We start from the raw sequence: 18,255 nt of genomic DNA, 5'->3' as shown, positions 1-18,255 counted from the left end.
AAAAGAGAATGAGATTTAATCTGGCATTTACGATTTTGGCATTCCAATTATCTTATACATTTTGGCCAGATAAATCTGTCAACATCGAGGCTGCAGATTAAACGTCACTAGGATGAAATGGGCCTGTTTAATTTTCTATTAAATAATGGGCCATGCAAACCTAGTTACTTTGCCTTCACAGAGCAAACAGTGGGTAGAAACTATAGGCAGAGGCAAGGAACTGGGCCCAAAGCTCTGGCAACAGGTGGTAGGAAAGTCTGCAAGCCTCACCCAAGGACAGCAGGAAGGCTGTGCAAATGACAATCTGATGCCCTGTTCCCACCTCTAACCTTAGGCATTGGTCTGCTCTCTTCCTTCTATTTAAGAGGCCCTGGCTCCTCTAAACCTTAGGCACATTGGCTAATCCCTACTCATCCTTCGAGACTCAGCCCAAACTAGCCTTTCCTGGGTCAGGGTGCCCTCTCCAGAGCCCTGAAGCTCCCCGAGCCTGCCTTTACTGTGGCTAATCATCACATGGCCTGCCAGGGGTCGCCATGAGCCCCCTGAGGAAGGGGCCAGGTCTCACTCACTTCTGTATCAGAGTCTATACAGGACCTGACATAGAACGAGAGCCAGGAAATGTTTGTTGAGTGAATGGATAATTCGCAGAAGCTCACTAAACATGAATTTCTTACCTGTAAACAGGGCTAATAATACCTTGTCCCAGAAACATTGTAAGTACTGAGAGATAATGCAAATGAAAGCTCAAGGCTTCTAAGCTCCAAATGAAAGGAATTAAGGGAAAGGATCTTTATAAGAAATACTGGATAAACCTTGCTGATGGTATGAAATTTCAGTTGAAGCCTTGGCAGTAATACATTCTCGGCTCCCTTTCGTCCACCGGGAACCAAGATGACTGAGATGGGGCTGTACAGAGGGGATGGGTGACAAGTAAAGAAAGTAATGTTCATTCAGCTCCTGTTGTTACAGTCACCGTGCTGAGTGTTTCACATCATTTAGCTGTCACAGCAACCCTGTGCGATATCCCTAGTTTAAAGATAAGGAAACTGAGGCTCAGAGAGGCTAAATGACCTGCTCAAAGCCACAGGGTTGGGCTCTAGGCTGCAGGTGGCTGCCTTAATTCTTACCTCTGGATCCTTTAGCAAGCATCATGTTGAGGGCCTGGTTCTGCTTCCTCAGGAAATGAATTTCTGCTGTCAGAGAATTATGTAGCTCTGAACCATAGGCAAAAATGTTTGCAGAACCTATAAAAACACACATAAATAGTGATTTACGGACTGTCTCTGGGTCAGTACCGATGGAACTTTCTAGATAAAAACAGGTTTAAATAACGAGGAAACAGCATGCAATGAAGGTTATTCCTATGAACCGAGGTGCCACCAGACCCAAAGGGATATGAGTGAGCTTGAAAGAGGAGGCAAGAGAGGAGCCCCCCACCTCTTACCTGTCCTAACAGTGAGCAAAGCAGGAGACCTGGGGAAGAGGGAGGGGGACAGTTTAACCTCCACAGGCGTCTCCCCAGAGGTCTAAACGCATATATCCAGCTGCCTGCTGGGCCTCTTCGCTGAGGCAACTCACAGTCCACAGAACCAAAGGTGAATTCGTCACCTTGCCCTCATCCTTCCAAACCCGCTCCCTCTCCTGTTTCCCACCTCAACATCACTATCACTATCCCTAACTAAGCTAGAAACCTGGGAGCTATCTTAAATTCCTTCCTCTTCCTTATCCCTCACAGCCAATCACAGGCCCAGTCTTTTCTGTCCCTAGAGTTCAGGCCTTATCGCTTTGCTTTAACCCTGCCTCCTGCTACGCTCTCAGTGGGATTACCATCCTCACACACAGTTGATTCATGTTATTTTCTGCTCAGAAACATCTGACGGCTCACTACTGCAAAGACGATCAAACAAAACACAAAGTGCAAACTTCTCAGCCTAGAATCCAAAGATCTCCATTATTCAGCTCCAATCTCACAGCATTCCCTACTCTCCCTCCACCCTAGACCTTAGTGCCCTCAAATACTGCCAAACTGGGCCACTTCTGTGCCTCAAACACACCATCTTATTCTATACCTCCCTGAGTTTGTAGAATGAGATATTACTCCCTTTGCCCAGATTGCCCAGCACCCTCTCCTCCACCTTCAAAATCACACTCACCTCTCAACTCCTGGCTCGAGCTCCCTGCCTCTGAGTGTATACTTAAACAGATCGGGGTCTAAAGCTAGACAGACTGGGTCTAAGGTCATTTACAAACTCTGACCAGTTGCCTCATCTGTAAATATTCCTCCATATTGTTCTTTATCTGTTGAAATTCCATCCCTTCCTCTAAATCCAGCTTAGATAAGACCTCCCCTGACACTCCATCACCACACTCCCCGTCCTCTGTGCTTTTTATGTCTGTACCATATATACTGTTCACTTTCACAGCTACCCTCTGGAGAGCACCTATTGTGTGCCAGGCACTTTTCCCTCCCATTGTCCTACTGACTGAATCTACTACACCACAGAGCTAAAATGCCAGACACCTGCTTTCCCAGCCTTCCTTGCAGCTAGAACATGACCATGTGCCGATTCTGACCAATGAGACCTGAGGGAAAGTCTGCAGGAGGCTTTCGGGATAAAGACGGGGGAAAGCCCCACTCTCTTCCTTCCCATGCTTTGGACACTGTCCTGAGAGGGTGTGATACTTGTAATTACTACCATCATCACAGATACTAACCCAAACCCCTGGTATCACTGGTCCACTAAACCTGCCTTGAAACTGCCTGCCTCTGGATTTCCTGCTAGTTTTTACTTGTATTCTGTTAGCTGCAGCTGAAAGCACCCTGGTACACAATCCATTACCTGTGATGCTCAAACACCCTGTAAGGAACACAGAACACCAGGTCTCCCAAAGCCAAAGTTCATACTCCCTACAGCACTGCCTCTCCCACACGTCTCTCCATCATCTCCCTCTGCTCTCCCCTACGAAGTCTTATGTCTTTTCAAAGATACCAGGGTTTGAACCATGGCTCTAGCTTATTAATTTGTGTGACCTCAGTCACGTAACTTCCCTAAGCCTCCATCAGCTCAATCAAAATGATCAATGCTGTTATTACTATTACTGCTGTTACCATTTGTATTAAACTCGTTACCGATGACAGGCTGGGGCCTGGATGAGTGGGAAAAATTCTAAAGAAGTCTATCATAACCAAAGCTAAAGGTATCACTTTTCAAAGGTGTATCTAGACCAAAGAACAGTTCCTGAGACAGTATAATCCTCAGCAGCCAAACCTAAGCTAACAGGGTCCACTTCTGAGGCAAAGAGGCCAGTCTTTGCTCTAACTCCACTACCATAAGCTCATGTAACTGGTGACAAGCTCTGACACACAAGATTACAGGTTGTTTTTAATGATATTCCACCCTGGCATTATAAGGAGCTATGCCTTTCCCAAACCTACTCCCAAGATGAACATTTCACAGCAAGGGGGAGGCGGAGCCACTTTTATTTCTTTGTCTTTTCAGAGATTCTAAAAACATGGTGAGAACAGCATGTCTTTTCACCGGTGTAAATACTTTATGAATGTCTTTTTGTAAACCTTTCCGTCAGAGTGAATTACTCTCCAGAGCAATTGCCTGTTCCATTGTAGCTGGTGGCCATTTGAGGCCCTAAACAATTCTATAATTGGATTTGCCAGGGAAAATGTAAAACAGAATGAATCTAATTCAGGCATTACCAAGAGTGAATGTGAAGGGCCCAGGCATGTATTTCTTTCCTGTGTTTGATACGACTAATAACTCAGATGAATCAATTTCCCTAGGGGTGAGAGAGGGAGGGTGCAGAGTGGGGATGGGGTGAGAAGAGGGAGGGAGAGAGGGAGTAATGGAACCTTTCTGTGTACCTGGTAAACTGCAGCATGTACAACATTTTGGAAAGACGTCCTTCTAGACCGACGGCCATGTTGGGCTAGAGAGAATGAGAATTGAACTAGGGGTCCAAGGACTCAAGTGCTGTCACTGGGTAACTATTTGGCCCCCCAGGGACGTTACTTCATCTTTCTAGAACTCAGTATCTCATCTCTAATTACATTAGTAGTCCCTGCCCATTGCAGAGTTTATAATGTTAAACTGATAATGTCATATAAAAATAAAACTGGTAATGAAAATGAAAGTTTCTGTTTACTGAGTGAGGCATAGAGCTATGCTCTATTTTTAACACTGCCTCATTTAATCTCACAATGACCCTGTTTTATGGAATAATTAAGACCTGGAGAGGTAGGGTGACTTGCCCAAAGTCACAAAGCTACCAAATGGAAGAGCCAGGATCCACTCCCAAACAAACAGGCTTTTCCTACTGTGCCAAGCTGCTCTCAAGGTTCATTCTTCATGGAATGAGGACACTGAGGAAAGATGTCCCAGATATACCGTTCAGTGAAAAAAGGTATGGAATAGTGGACACAGAGTACGCTACCTTTGGGGCAAGGAAGGAGAACAACAATATGTGTTTGCAGTTGCATAAAGAACCACTGTAAGGATACACAAGAAAACCAACAGAAGTGAGAGAAGGAGAGGGAGAAGAGGGTTAATAGGTTTAGAATGGAGGGTGACTTCTTAATGTAGACCATTTTATATCATTTTAATTTTTGAATCATGTGAATGTCTCACCTATTGCAAAAAAGTTTTGTTTTTTTTGAATCTTCGTGGAAAAACACCCCATTCAGAGCTAACTATGCTTAAACAGCAATGTCAGTGATCTCTCATTGGCACGTGATATTAACTAAAGTTTTATAACCCATTATTGATGAATTTTAAAATACCTATCTATTTCTCTGCAGCTTCCAAAGTCAAATGAGGACTGGCAACCACAATCCAGGATGCCAGATACTGGTAGACTTCTCCAATGATTGAGAAACAAATACTCATCAACTACCTTCTTTGTACCAGGGACTACGGGGCACTCTGCATAAGTTAGCTCGCTTAAGTCTAACCATGGTCTAATAAAATAAGAATTATTATCCCTGTTTCATAGATAAATTACTGTAAGTGGTTTGCCAAAAGTCACACACGAGGTAAGCAACAAAGCCAGGATTTGAACCAAGGTCTCCCCGGTCACAAGTCTGATGCTCTTCCCCATACACGGCCTGCTTATCCAGGCAAATGCTCCACAGATGAAGCCCTTACAGGTTTGCACCTCCCTGTGGGAAGGGTCCTCCTTACCTTGATCAAACTCAGATCCTTGCCGTTCCAGCTGTTTCCGCAGTTTCTCATTTGTTTTGATAGATTCTTCTAAGCGTTTTCTCAAAGTTCGAATTTCTTGTATATGTTCCATTAGTAAGTCTACAGGAAGGAAGGGTATTTTTAATTTAAAGTCTGAAGCCCCCAACAAATTGAATAATTTATAGATTGTGCAGTCAGCTTGAAATTCCGAACAGTACTGCCATGTATTAAGATATTCAGCAACTGGCAATTCTTTCCTAGGCACGGGGAAGCTGAGCGATTTCCTTCAGCCCATGGGCACAGTTCTGTAATGATTCTCTGCAGCCCTCCATGAGGGAGATATTTTACATCACATGGAAAAATTACATTCAATGCAATTTTAATGTTAACTCTAATGTAGCCTTTTATTCTTCTAAATATCAAATATTAATTCAAACTCTTCCTTATGGTGAAACTAACAGATCACTTTCAAGTCTGCTGGAATTGCCTTAGAGTTGATTAAGCCACTTTCATAATGAAGCCAGGTATTTTCAAGACTAATTCTTTGAAAAGAATACAGCATATATCTATCACTTACTAAAATTTATAAAAACCAAAACAATAATCCCAATGCTAGTGAGAATGGTCAGAAGAGTACCCTCAAGAGTCCCCCTTGCTAGTGTGAGCGTAAATGTGTATGACCCGGGGGACTATTTTTATCTTTAGCCTTAAAAAGGTTTTTTCCCAGTGTCTTTTACCAAATAATTCTACTTCTAGGAATCTACAAAAAAAAGATCACCAGATATGCTAACAACCATTTACCTGAGAGCATGAAAATGTTCATCTTAGCGTTATATATAACAGTAAAAACTGAAGATAACTCACATTGTTAAACAAATTATCGTACATCCATTGTGATGCAGCATTACGCATCTATTCAAACTATGTTAGAAAGAATATGTAACGTCATGGAAAAATTATGTTAAACTTTAAAATAGAGACAAAATTCATTATTCAGCATAATCACAACTCTATTTAAAAATCTGCACAGACAAGAAAGACACACACACACACACACACACACACAAAAGAAGGAAATAAACCAAAAGATTCATTGCAACTGCCTTTGGGTGGTACATTTTAGATTTTGAAAAAAATACTATATTGCATTTTAATTTTCCAAAATGAGTATGTATTATTTTTTCAGCCCCAGCCACATCTCTCTTTAACAAAGAAGGAAGGAAGCCCATTTCCAATATAGAGGTAGGTTTCTAGAGTCGCTGTTTAAAGCATAATCACATTAAGTATCCAAAGGCAAAACTAATGCCTTTAATTCATCAGTTAGGGTACACTCAGTATGTCTTAGTAATGTTTGTTTTAAAACATTATACTAATGTTATGACCCGGTTTTAATTCCTCCAAAATGACTTTCATTTAAAAGTAGCACAATGTTACAGATCTTTTCCTAATTAAACAGTAATTCTGCCATGAATTTGAATGTTTATGAGATGATTCAACTTCGAAACCTTCCACTACCTCCTATTAATGCCGTAAGTGTGGCATGTCATTTGGTGGAATGTCTGAGGATCTCATTGCAGTGCAGCACTGAAGGGCTCTGTCTGCAATAAACTCTTGGCACATCCCGGCACTGCACCTCCCCGTTCCTGCCTTGCTGCCCTGCAAATCTTCTTCCAGCGGCTACTCGAGTCGACACGAGTCAGGAACTTCTCTGTTTTAACTGCAACCTTCCTTGCTGGTTTATCAATACCAGTCACTGTCCACTGAGTCTTTGGCCAGGAGCTGGAATCATCACTTGGACTTCAGAAAACAATCCCAGGTGAACTGGACACCACTTATTAATTATGCAGCCATAACTGAGAAGAAGGAAATACTATACTAGCCTTTATAAAATGGGAGAAAAATATCTGTCCCTCTTACAATAATACCCTTCTGACAAATGCTAACTCTTCAAATCACAAATGCTATAGGAAAAAAAAAAAAAACACCAAAAGAGTGCGTATCTTTGCCTAGCAGTTCCAATTTATAGAGTCTATGTTAAGAAACTCCCCTGAAATAAGGGGAAAGCTTCATGTTCAAAGATACTCCCTGCAGCACTGTTTACAATTGTGAGATTTTAGGAACGACTCAGATGTTCAGCAACAGGGGAACATAAGGAGAACTGCAGCTTAGCCAGTCAATGGGCTATTCTAAAGTCATTAAAAATCATGGTATGTGACAACATGTCAGAAATCTTATGATACAATAGTATGCGAAAAAAGGAAAACTACTAAATTATCCTTCTACTCAGATTATAACTATAACAAAAGGAAAATGCAGAGACTGAAAGGCTAAAGAGAAACAAAGTAAAAGACTTACTAGGATGGTTCCAGAATTCCACGTAAGGAGAGCACTGTCCTAGTTTAAGAAGATGCCTTGGTAATCCATTAAAAGGGCATGATGAGCCCCAGGTCACGGGTCTCCACAGGAATAAGGAATAAGAGATGACTAAAATGTTCTGCATTGGAAATAAACTGAGACTGGAGTGGCAGAAGGGAGGAGAGTAGAAGGAAGAGGGCAAGAGGAAGAAAAGGGAACTGCCCAGTACCATAGCAGGAGAGTTGGAAAGATTAGGGTCTCTAATATTCCAATTTAAATTATTTGGGTTGCTGCATTGTACCCTCACTCCTTCTAGTTCCACAAACCCTCAGTTAAGTCTGTTACTCACACAAAGACCTTGGGGAATGCTTGGAAAGGGACTGAGTTCCCTGTTGCATTGATACAGTGGAGAATAGATATGGCACTAGGGACAGCGAAATAATTCATGGTCTGACATAAATTAGGGAAAGCAGGACACAGAGCCAGAAGTGACTGGGAAAAAAGCAAGCACTCAGAAACTCACAGAAATCACATAGGGATATAGCTGGAAATTCAAAGAAATCACATCCAGGTGACTTGCTGCTGGAAGACCTCAGATAATACTCGAGTTATGGCAAAAATGTGCACTTCATGCACTGGACATATTTTCAGACTGTGATCCTCTGAGCCCTAAGTACCCTAGAGGAGCCTCAGAAGCCACCACTGGGGACAAAGGCTCTACTCACATCTCTTGTACATACTGAAACCCCATGCAAAACGTCTTCTTAAAAAAAAAAAAAGGAAGGGGAGTTCTACTGCAAAAAAAATTAAAATTTTTGAAAACCATCAATCTATGTGATCAGATTTCAACAAAGAGCTTCAAGCAAAGAGGTGCCAGGGTACGACTGGTGCTCTACAAAATCTACTCTTGCAAACAACCCGCTGGAAGAAGGGAGAGACCAGAAGCTATCAATTGAGGTATGATGTCCACACCAGGGGTCAGAAAACTACAGCTATGGGCCAAATCCAGCTGCCACCTCTTTTTGTAAATAAAGTTTCCCCTGGACCCAGGGTCCCTGCTCTGAAAAGCTCCCAGACCAGGGGATTGATGACAAGGATCTTCCCCCAGAGACAACAGAGACAGAAAGCCTTCCCCTGGTGCTGGCACCCTGAATTCAGACTTCTAGCCTCCCAGACTATGACAGAATAAATTTTCCTTCATTAAAGCCATCCACTTGTGGTATTTCTGTTATAGCAGCACTAGATAACTAAGACAGAATTTGGTACCGAGAGAGTGGGGTGCTGCTCTAACAGACACCTAAAATGTGGAAGTGGTTTTTAAACTGTGAATGGGTAGAGGCTGGAAGCATTTTAAAGTGCCTACTTGTAAAAGCTTAGATTGCCTTGAAGAGACTGTTGGTGGAATTATAGACATCAAAGACAATTCTGGTGAGGACTGAAAAGGAAGTGAGGAGAGCTGGAGACGGAACAAATGGCGAGAAGCAGCAGCAGAACCAGGAGGCCTACATGAGACAGCACTGGAGCCGACCCATGGAGCAAGAAAGCTGAGTGCCTTCTGGTTGAAGTTTACTGGTGGAGTGCAGTACATCAAGGCACTTATCAGTGGTTGTAAAGAGCTTTGGAACACTTGTCCCAGCAGGGCAGACACAGGCAGCTAGGCCCAAGGGGGCCAAGAGGCCAAGGAACAGGGAAATAGAAGCTGAAAAGACAAGGAACATAGGAAGCAGAGCTGCATAAGCCTCAAAGGGTGGAGTTACCACTCTTATGGAGTAGGAGAATGAGACTGCCCAAAGCCGAGGAGCACAGCTGCCACTCCAGTGGGCCTGGAAGGTGGACCTGAAGCCCAGGGCCGAGGGACCTCCACCCAGGATCCAGAGAGTGTGGCCAACACCTAGAGTCTGGAGGGCAGGGCTATTGCCTAAAGGGTCTCAGAGAACAGAGAATTATTTTCAAGCCTTGAGGGCTAAAGTAATAGTTCTGCTGACTTGCTTGGTGCCTGTTATTCTTCTTTCCCTCCTATTTCTTCCACTTGTAATGGAAATGTCTAGCTTGTGGCTGCTCAGTCATTGTACTTTGGAAGCAGATAACTTATAATCTGGCTTTCACAGATGAAGAGGGATTTTTGGATTTTGGGCTTAGAGTTGATTTAAGACTTTTGCTATGATATGATGAGATGAATGTGTTTTATATGTGGCAAGAACATGAATTTTGGGGGGCCAAAGGGTGAAATATAATGGTTTGAATTGTATCCCCCCAAAATATGTATCAACTTGGCTAGTCCATGATTCCCAGTACTGTGTAACTGTCTACCATTTTGTCATCTGATATGGTTTTCCTGTGTGTTATAAATCCTACCTTTACGATGTTAGTGGAATCCTGGTGGGGTAGTGGTTAAGAGCTCGGCTGCTAACCAAAAGGCCAGCAGTTCAAATCCACCAGCCGCTCCTTAGAAACACTGTGGGGCAGTTCTACTCTGTCTGATAGGGTCACTATGAGTCAGAACCAACTCACAGGCACCTAACTACAACAACAATAATGTTAATGAGGTGGGATTAGTGGCAGTTATGTTAATGAGGCAGGACTCCATCTATAAGATTAGGTTGTGTTTTAAGTCAATCTCTTTTGATATAGAAGAGAGAAGCATGCAGAAAGACAGTGGGACCTCATACCACCAAGAAAGCAGAGCCAAAAGCATGCATCCTTTGGACTCAGGGTCTCTGCTCTGAAAAGCTCCCAGACTAGGGGAAGATTGATGACAAGGACCTTCCCCTAGAGCCGACAGAGAGAGAAAGCCTTCCCCTGGAGCTGGCACCCTGAATTCAGACTTCCAGCCTCCCAGGCTGTGAGAGAATAAATTTCTCTTTGTTAAAGCCATTCATTTGTGATATTCCTGTTATAGCAGTACTAGATGCCTAAGACAGAACACAGAAATATCTATTTATGTACATTTTGTCTATGGCTACTTTCATGTGACAATGGCAGAGTTGAATAGTTGCCAAAGAAACCATATGGCTTACAAAACCTAAAATATTTACTACCTTTCAATCCTTTATAGGAAAAGTATGCTGATCCCTGGTTCATACAATCCCTTGAACCTCTGAAATATATCGAAATACAAACATTAAGCCCCAAGAGAAGGTAATGAAGGCTGCAATAGAGAAAAGCTAAAGGGAAGTTCAGGGGCAGGTGAGGTCTTGGGGGGTTAATTCTGGTAACTGAGTTCATGGATCCATGGTCAGAGGCAGGAGAAGGGGTGACCCAATGTGCCAAGGGTCACACTGAAGGGAACAGCGCAGACTTATTGAACTACAAAATATCAGAACAGAGAGTTAGGTACTCTTGGGCATCTGTATGACTCAAAGCAGAAGAGTCGTCAAAGTGACCCTGTCTTAGGATGAATTTCAAAAAAAACAAGTAAATAGGAAATTAACCAGACTTAGAACTGACATATAACTTCTGTGCTTTCCAGCCTGCCCTTGTTACAAGAGCAGGTAAAGAGCAAGTCATATATTAAATCATCATTTCAAATATAAAATTGATTTTTCCCTAATCACCTACACTTTCTACAACCATAGCTTTCTCTTGTGATATATGAAATAGTGAATGACCAGCTTTGGCCCTTGTGGCATCTCCTTTCATCAGAGAAACATTCAAATGTCACCACACTCTGGTTACTAAGGCAAGATAGCAAATTATTGTTTAAGAAATATTTTTAACAGCCTTTTTCAGATTAACTCTCAGTGAACTCTATAAGCATTCTAGCCAAACAAGGTTTGTCATTACTTGAAAAAGGGGGAAAAACTAGGACATATTTAAAATGCTTAGTAAAGCTTAGCTTACCTTGAGAAAAATTGTTTGCTATAACCGAAATCTTCTCAATCTCACTATCCTGCTTCTGGTCTCGTGAGAAGAAAGAGGACTTTTCAGATGTTTCACAATCGGACAGCGCATGTGAGGCTGAAGGCTCAGGAGATTCAGGTAGACTATGTCGGTAGGTTAAGTCGTCTTCTTCAATCCTTAAACGTTGGGAGTGAAAGATCAATGATTTCCCATGCCCACATCCCAAGGCAGGAACATGATTTAAAAACACTTAAAATTTCTTTGCCCTTTATAATTTCTCCATATTTGTAATTTTCGCCAGCCTTTTTTTTCCCCTAAAGCAGATAGTAAGAAAGTTCTAAAAACAAAAAGGGCCCAGTGGGCTTGAGTTTGGAGTCAAAAAGGGGAACAAAGGGATTGTGCCCATTCGACAGACTGACTTGTAGGGAAGCAATCACAACAGAGGTTATGGGTCAATGGCAGCTGTTTATCCAATGTCTGCTCTGTGCCAGGCATTTCAGATGCATTATCTTATGTGGTCCTCACAGCCACCCTTCGAAATAGGGAATATAGAGTTGGACTGACTGAAGCTCATCACAAGCTTACCCATAGTCTCACAGTTTGTAAGTGGCAGAGCTGAGATGTGAAGCCAGGTCTGTCTGGCTCCATGGCCCCAAAAGAACGTGGAAGCTTCAGCCCAAACCCATGAAGTGGTCTTATGGGTTTAAAAATCTCAAAACCCTCATGGTCCCCAAGTAGGTCTCAATATCGTTATTCTGGCAATCATCTGGTTATTAACCTGTATTTCCCAAGGGCCGCCTAAGCGGTGAGGAAAAACAACTTGAACTCTATGAAAAGCCCACAGGAATCTCCACTATAGATAAGCTCCTTAATTTAAGCTCTTTTTTCTCCCACTTTTTCCTATTACTTCCTGTCAGTGGCTACAGTCTCATTATTCATGAGCTCAGACAAGAACAAAGGACTCCAAAGCTGCAATGCATTCATTAACAGGTAAACACCAGATGCAACTTCACTCAGACAGTGATGGATGCGTAGGCTTGCTGCTGGCTTGCAAAAATGCAGAATGGGCCAAGGGCATCCATTTAATTAGCTTAGGCTTGACCCGTGTGAGTGTTAAGCGTACAGCTAAAAAAAGGTAGAACAGAAGGAAAATAAACAGATCTGTCGGAAATGGAAAGGGGTGGCACATTGGTGGAGGAGGGCTAAAATAGGCTCTCTCCAACCCATTCTCCACAGCAACCAATGCAGTCTATCAAAATGGCAAATCTGACCCTATCTAGCTCCAGCTTAACCACCTTCAAAGACTACCCTCTTCCAATAGAACAGAGTTTGAACTCTTACCACAGCATTTGCAGACCATCCCAATGTGCTCCTACATGCCTCTCTAGCTAACCCTCACATTCTATGCACCAGTCACACCAAGTATACTGAACCCCAAAGGGACCACGACTCCCTTGCCTCGTGCATGGACCCTCTCCCAACAATGCTTGCCCCCTCTGACTCTCATCCTTTGGATCTCAGCTAAGATTCTTCCCCATCTGGGAAGCCTTCCTTGCCCTCTACAATCTGCCAATAAGATGTGAGCTGTTATTATGGGAATGAAAATGGAAGACTGAACTGGGAGGAAACTGTGAAACTACTGCAGTGGGAGAGCAGGATTTCCTCTAAGCTTACAGGAGCCTTGATTAAAATGTCCTCCAGTGAGCTCAGCTTGTGATACCTCCTTGCCTGTTTGCTCTAAGAATGCTGGTGGCCTTCATGATGTCAATAAAATCTAAAATTGTGTACCCCAGACCGGCCCTATTTCTTCATATGGGCCCCCTAGAACCCAGAGGCCACAGCTTCTAAGAGGGGGAAAATACCCAATAAAACTAGTAGCATTCAGAACCCTTGACGAGTAAACAGAAGAGGGCAAAACCTTGACATTTTCAGTCAGCCATAGACACAAGCTGAGAAAGATACAATTTGTTTATACCACGAACATTTTCTGAACTCTACTTTATACCACGAATATTTTCTGAACTCAACTACATACCAGACACTTGGTGCAGGCATAGAGATTTTCAAGACCCAGTCTTTGAGGGCAAAAGGCAATGTGGAATAACAATTAGAGCACAGGTATTAAGTCCAATAGATTCAAGTACAAATCCCAGCTCCACCCCTTAATGGCAAGCATGTAACTCTCTGACCCACAGGCTCCTCATCTTATAATGGGGACAGTAATGCTCACCTTGAAGGATTGGAAGTAATATAGGGGCATACCTAGGGCAGTGGCTGACATACAGCAATACCCAGTTCATGCTAGCTCCTTTCCTCTCCCTTGAGGAATTCTGGCAGTGGAAGGACAGATGCAGAAAGTATTACAATATTGTGTGGTAAGTGCTGTATCGCGATTACTTGCCAAGTGCTACAGCAAGGAAAATTGATCCCAGGGTATGGTGGAGAGGTGGGGGTATTGGGGAGAAGCAAGTTCATTTCCATGTGAACTGGGCCTAAAGAGCGATTCTCAGACTACGAGGAGGAAGAAGGTAGAATGCCCAGCTCATGCATAGGCACAGTCTGAAAGAGTAGGATGGGTCTGGAGAACACTAAAAAGCCCTATCAGGTTGAAGCATAACCGAAAGGGACATCTTGAAGCCCTGAGAAGGCCATAAAATGCTGGGCTTAGAAGTCTAGGATTTATTCGACAGGTACTCAGAAGCCAATAGAAGGAAACTGTTATCTGGGTCGAATCACCTGACAGAGAAATGTCACAAATAATCTGAAACAAATGAAGAAGGATGGCTGCAGAAAACACAAGCATAAGCTCTTGGTTTTGTACGGCCGTTGTCAGTTCCATAGGTGCCTGTGCCTTATTTACAAGAAGCAGGAAACTAACAGAATGGGAGAGAGCCAGAATACTCGAAAGGCTGGTAGGCAAACCAAACAAATGCTACACACTTACCTCTGTATCAGTTCGTTCTGGGTGCTCACTTCCACTTCAGCTGACTTTCCTGGAAGCAGAAACAACATCAAGAAAGGAGAAAAGTTTTTTTTTTTTTTTAAGTGTTTCCTAATAATTTCTTGCTCATACATTTTCAGAGGTACTGTTTCATTTGTTTAAAGGCTCTCTATAACAATCCCAGATATTTAAAGTAGGATTTACCCAGAACACAGTTCTGACTGTAGACTCCTTTATCACTGCTCTGGCACTAGTTTTAGTAGGAAGGGAACATCGCTGAATCTAAAAAGCTATCACCGAGGCATTGCTGGGTACAGTTCCTTTTTTCCTTCTCTAAAACTCTGATATGAACAAGATACATGCTTATTATAGGGAAAGGGTAACAGTATCAAGAAGAAGAGCACCATCCTCCAGGTACGCACTACACACATTTACCAGATTTTCTTCCATTGTTTTTTCCAAGCATTTTGGCACAGTTAATAGTATATTGGGACTTAATTTTTTCACTTGGTACTTTACTATAAGCATTTCTCTTACTACATTTGCTTTAAAACATCATTTATAATGACTGCATTAACATTCCATTGTAGGCATACAGTTTTTAGACAGTCCTCTATTTGACATTTAGGCCATCTCCAAATTTTCACTTCTATAAATGAATCAAATAAACATCTTTGTGCATATAGCTTTATCTCCATTTAATTTATTTCCTTAGGAAAGACTCCCAGAAGTGGGATTAGTAGGGAAAGGAGTATATCAGTGTAGATGAAAAAGCCACTATCTGCAGCAAGGGGGAATGACTGCATGAAATAACAAAAGAAAACAAAACAAAGCTCAAAGTGTAGTTGAGCAAAAGATGTTCTACTCTCTTCCTGCATGTCATCATTTGCCATTTGAAAGGAAGCACATGAGCCCAGATTTCAAAGAGACTAACAACTTTATTTTAAAAATACTTCAGAACTCTGGAAATTGCAGACTGGAACAAGCTCTTTGAAGAAGCTAACGCATGGCTAAAGAAAAAGACAAAACCTTCTATAGCTGTACTTGAAAATGAGACTATAATTAAACTGCACCCACACACACAATTTTCAAAACTACTCCTAAAAGGAAAAGTTCTCAAACACCACAGTGCAGAGGAAAAGATCACTGAAGGCTTGCACATGTGTGTTACGTCTTGTGGTTCCCTCCCACAAACTCACAGGCCAGTGGAATTGCTCTCTAGACTCCCTCTCCACCCCACCAGTTGGGCCACCTGGGCACCAAGAGTCAGTGCGTCTTAATGAGTGCTTGAAAGTCATCTACCCCTGCAGGGATGGAGAATGAGTCAGAGGGCCCTGACCAAGCAGGCACCAGGCCCTGAGTGTCATTCTTTAATATCCACATCTCCTTGAGGTTTCACAACAATCCTATAAGCACAGTGTTGTCTCCATTTTACAGCAAAAACATGGAAACTCAGGAGCTTTAATGCTTTGACTTTCTCTCACTTTCCCCAATTCATACTCTCATTTTCTTTAATACAGTTAAGCAAGGGACATGGGTGTTTTTCTATCTAGCTCAATCACAAATCTATACCTTGATCCTTCTGGTTCCATCTTGGCTAAAAATGACATGATATTTTGGCTCCTCAAAAGACAGTAGAGGTTGACAGGCCTCTACCACAGTGGATGTCCCTCCACGTTCCTCCTTGGGGTGGGAGGGGGGCGTGGTGGAGATACTCAGCTGATAGGGTCAGATTCCAAGACCCTCACGAATGGGCAGGGCCAACAGCACATTAAAAGGATAGCTCAGTCAGCATTTTTCTTCTCACACCTGCACCAGGGCTGATGGTAAGACTCTGGTCCTACAGACTCCAAGAATGGGCCATCTGCTCCAGCCCAGCCTTCCAAAGATCTTTAGGAGTCACACACGCACTAGCCAGGCAAACAGTAATGTGACATCCTCTTCACATTTGCTGTTCCCTAGAGGTATATCAGGAACTCCAAAGGGCAGGGAACCCTTCTTGCTTTGGGGCAGGCTTTAAGCAGCCCAGGTCTCCTGACCATAAAGCCATCTTAAAATCAGCAAAAATCTCTCCTCAATTCCTCACAAAATCCATGACCACAGAAAGAAGTATGATGATACCACCAGCTGCCTGGGTTTCTCCTTCTTCAAATAAGAGACCCTTTGGGGAACTTACAATAACATAACAACAACTGCATTCTACCCATTCTCCTATCGCAGCAGAGTTCTTTAAAATCAAATGACAAATTGTTACTGTGGGATTCACAGGGACCTCATTACAACTGATGCATTTGAATTTCTTGGTGGAAACTACCTTCACACAGGTGACAGAGTACCATCTGTCAGGCTATTCCAAAAGCTTAGGCTGCATGTCATGAAAACACTGCTCCATCTCTCGGGCAAGCCTTATTGCTATACCCAGGAGGCATAATGTGTATGGCAGTGTGGAGGGAGGAGGAGCTTCATCTTTTCAAATAATAAACATCTAGTTTGCCCATCAAAACATGGAACAAGCAAGAGGACTATCACACAGGGCAGACTTGTAACTGGTCGACCCACCTTCAGTATCCTCTCTCCATGGATCCACCCTGCATGCTGCTACCGTTTAAGAAGCCTCTTTTGAAAAGAGTAGTCCCTAACTCGAAATCTGTCAGTCATATAGAATTGAGTTCAAATATCATAGCCTGGCTGACCCAAATGAGTCTTCCATTCCTTCTCACTAATACTTCTTAGTAAATATTCACGGTGCTCCTTCCAGGTGCCTGTGCTAGACACTGAGGAAACAGAGATGAATAAGCAGCCATCCTGCCCTCAATGAGTTCACATCTGAGGGGGAAGATGGACTCAAAAGACAATTACACTACACACTATAGTGCTTCCATAAGGGTCACCACGGGATACCACAGGAGGACACAGAGAGGAGATAAACATAATCCAGCCTGGACCACTGGGGAAAATTTAGAAAAGGTGGCAACTAAGCCATATCTTCAAGGCAGGAAAGAACTGTTTTATAAACGTAAGGAGCTGAGAGGCTGTGGGGAGGGCAGATTTCAGTGATACTTAAGAGGAAAAATCCTCCATCTCATTTAATAGCCTGGTTCACTATGTTAACCATAACTTGCACATGCCATTCCTTCTCCTAAAATACCCTTTTCCAAAAACTATGAATCTTCCTATATGGAAGGTTGAGCTCCAGTACCCCTTCCTCCTGGAAGCACTTCCTACAGAGCTTTTGCCTACAGGAACAGAGTAGTAAAATGTGCATACCCACAGAATCTTCCAGAAATCCCAGACCCCAGTCAGAATCCCTAGCCTACGAAGCTAGGAGAGAACCCCAGCTCTGCCCCTTACAAGCATTAAGAAACCACACTATTATCTTACTTCTCAGATTCTACTAATTAAGTATTATTAAAGAAATAACAAGGATATCACAAAGATTCCAAAACAGTGTAGTTTATAATATTCCCAAACTGGGAACAACCTAAATATCCATCTACTGGAGAATGATTAAATAAATTATGGTACATCCATACAAAAGAATGCTCCACAGCCACTAAAACTCATGATGTAGATTAAGATTATCTATAACTGAACAAAGGGAGAGGTTGCAAACAGTCATTTCCATAAAAAAATACACATACCCATACAAAAGGTCTAGAAGTATAAACTCCAGGATGTTCATGCTTTGCTATGTGACTGATGCAATTATAGGAGTATCTGCTTATCTTTTATCCCGTTATAAACATATGCTCCTTTGTATTAATTAAAAAAAAAAAAAAAGACTATATTTCAATGTTTTAAGAACTCATGCTATACTGCCTCAAGTACAAAACTTCTTCATGATAAAGCTCACTTCATAATTCAGGAGCCACTCCTCTTAGACAGCAGTCAAGAAGGACCCTCCTCTGTATTACACTTTATTCTCTA

The 18,255-nt window shown here is 42.5% G+C and overlaps 1 protein-coding gene across 12 annotated transcripts in view; it reads right to left on the bottom strand.

Moving 5' to 3' along the window:
- CDK5RAP2 (CDK5 regulatory subunit associated protein 2) overlaps window positions 1-18,255 on the bottom strand; it is a 225,812-nt gene that overhangs the window by 30,005 nt on the left and 177,552 nt on the right. For all 12 annotated transcript variants that reach the window (XM_064291536.1, XM_064291535.1, XM_064291537.1 and 9 more), the window contains 4 exons: window positions 14,332-14,380; window positions 11,388-11,563; window positions 5,193-5,312; window positions 1,128-1,244 (listed from right to left, as the gene is read on the bottom strand). In XM_064291536.1, coding sequence (XP_064147606.1) covers window positions 1,128-1,244; window positions 5,193-5,312; window positions 11,388-11,563; window positions 14,332-14,380 — 462 coding nt within the window. The remainder of the gene's footprint in view (window positions 1-1,127; window positions 1,245-5,192; window positions 5,313-11,387; window positions 11,564-14,331; window positions 14,381-18,255) is intronic.

Source organism: Loxodonta africana, chromosome 9 (genome assembly GCF_030014295.1).
Source record: "Loxodonta africana isolate mLoxAfr1 chromosome 9, mLoxAfr1.hap2, whole genome shotgun sequence".
Classification (NCBI taxonomy): domain Eukaryota; kingdom Metazoa; phylum Chordata; class Mammalia; order Proboscidea; family Elephantidae; genus Loxodonta; species Loxodonta africana.
The sequence above is the reverse complement of the archived record's forward strand: the minus strand, read 5'-3'. Positions and strand labels throughout refer to the sequence as shown.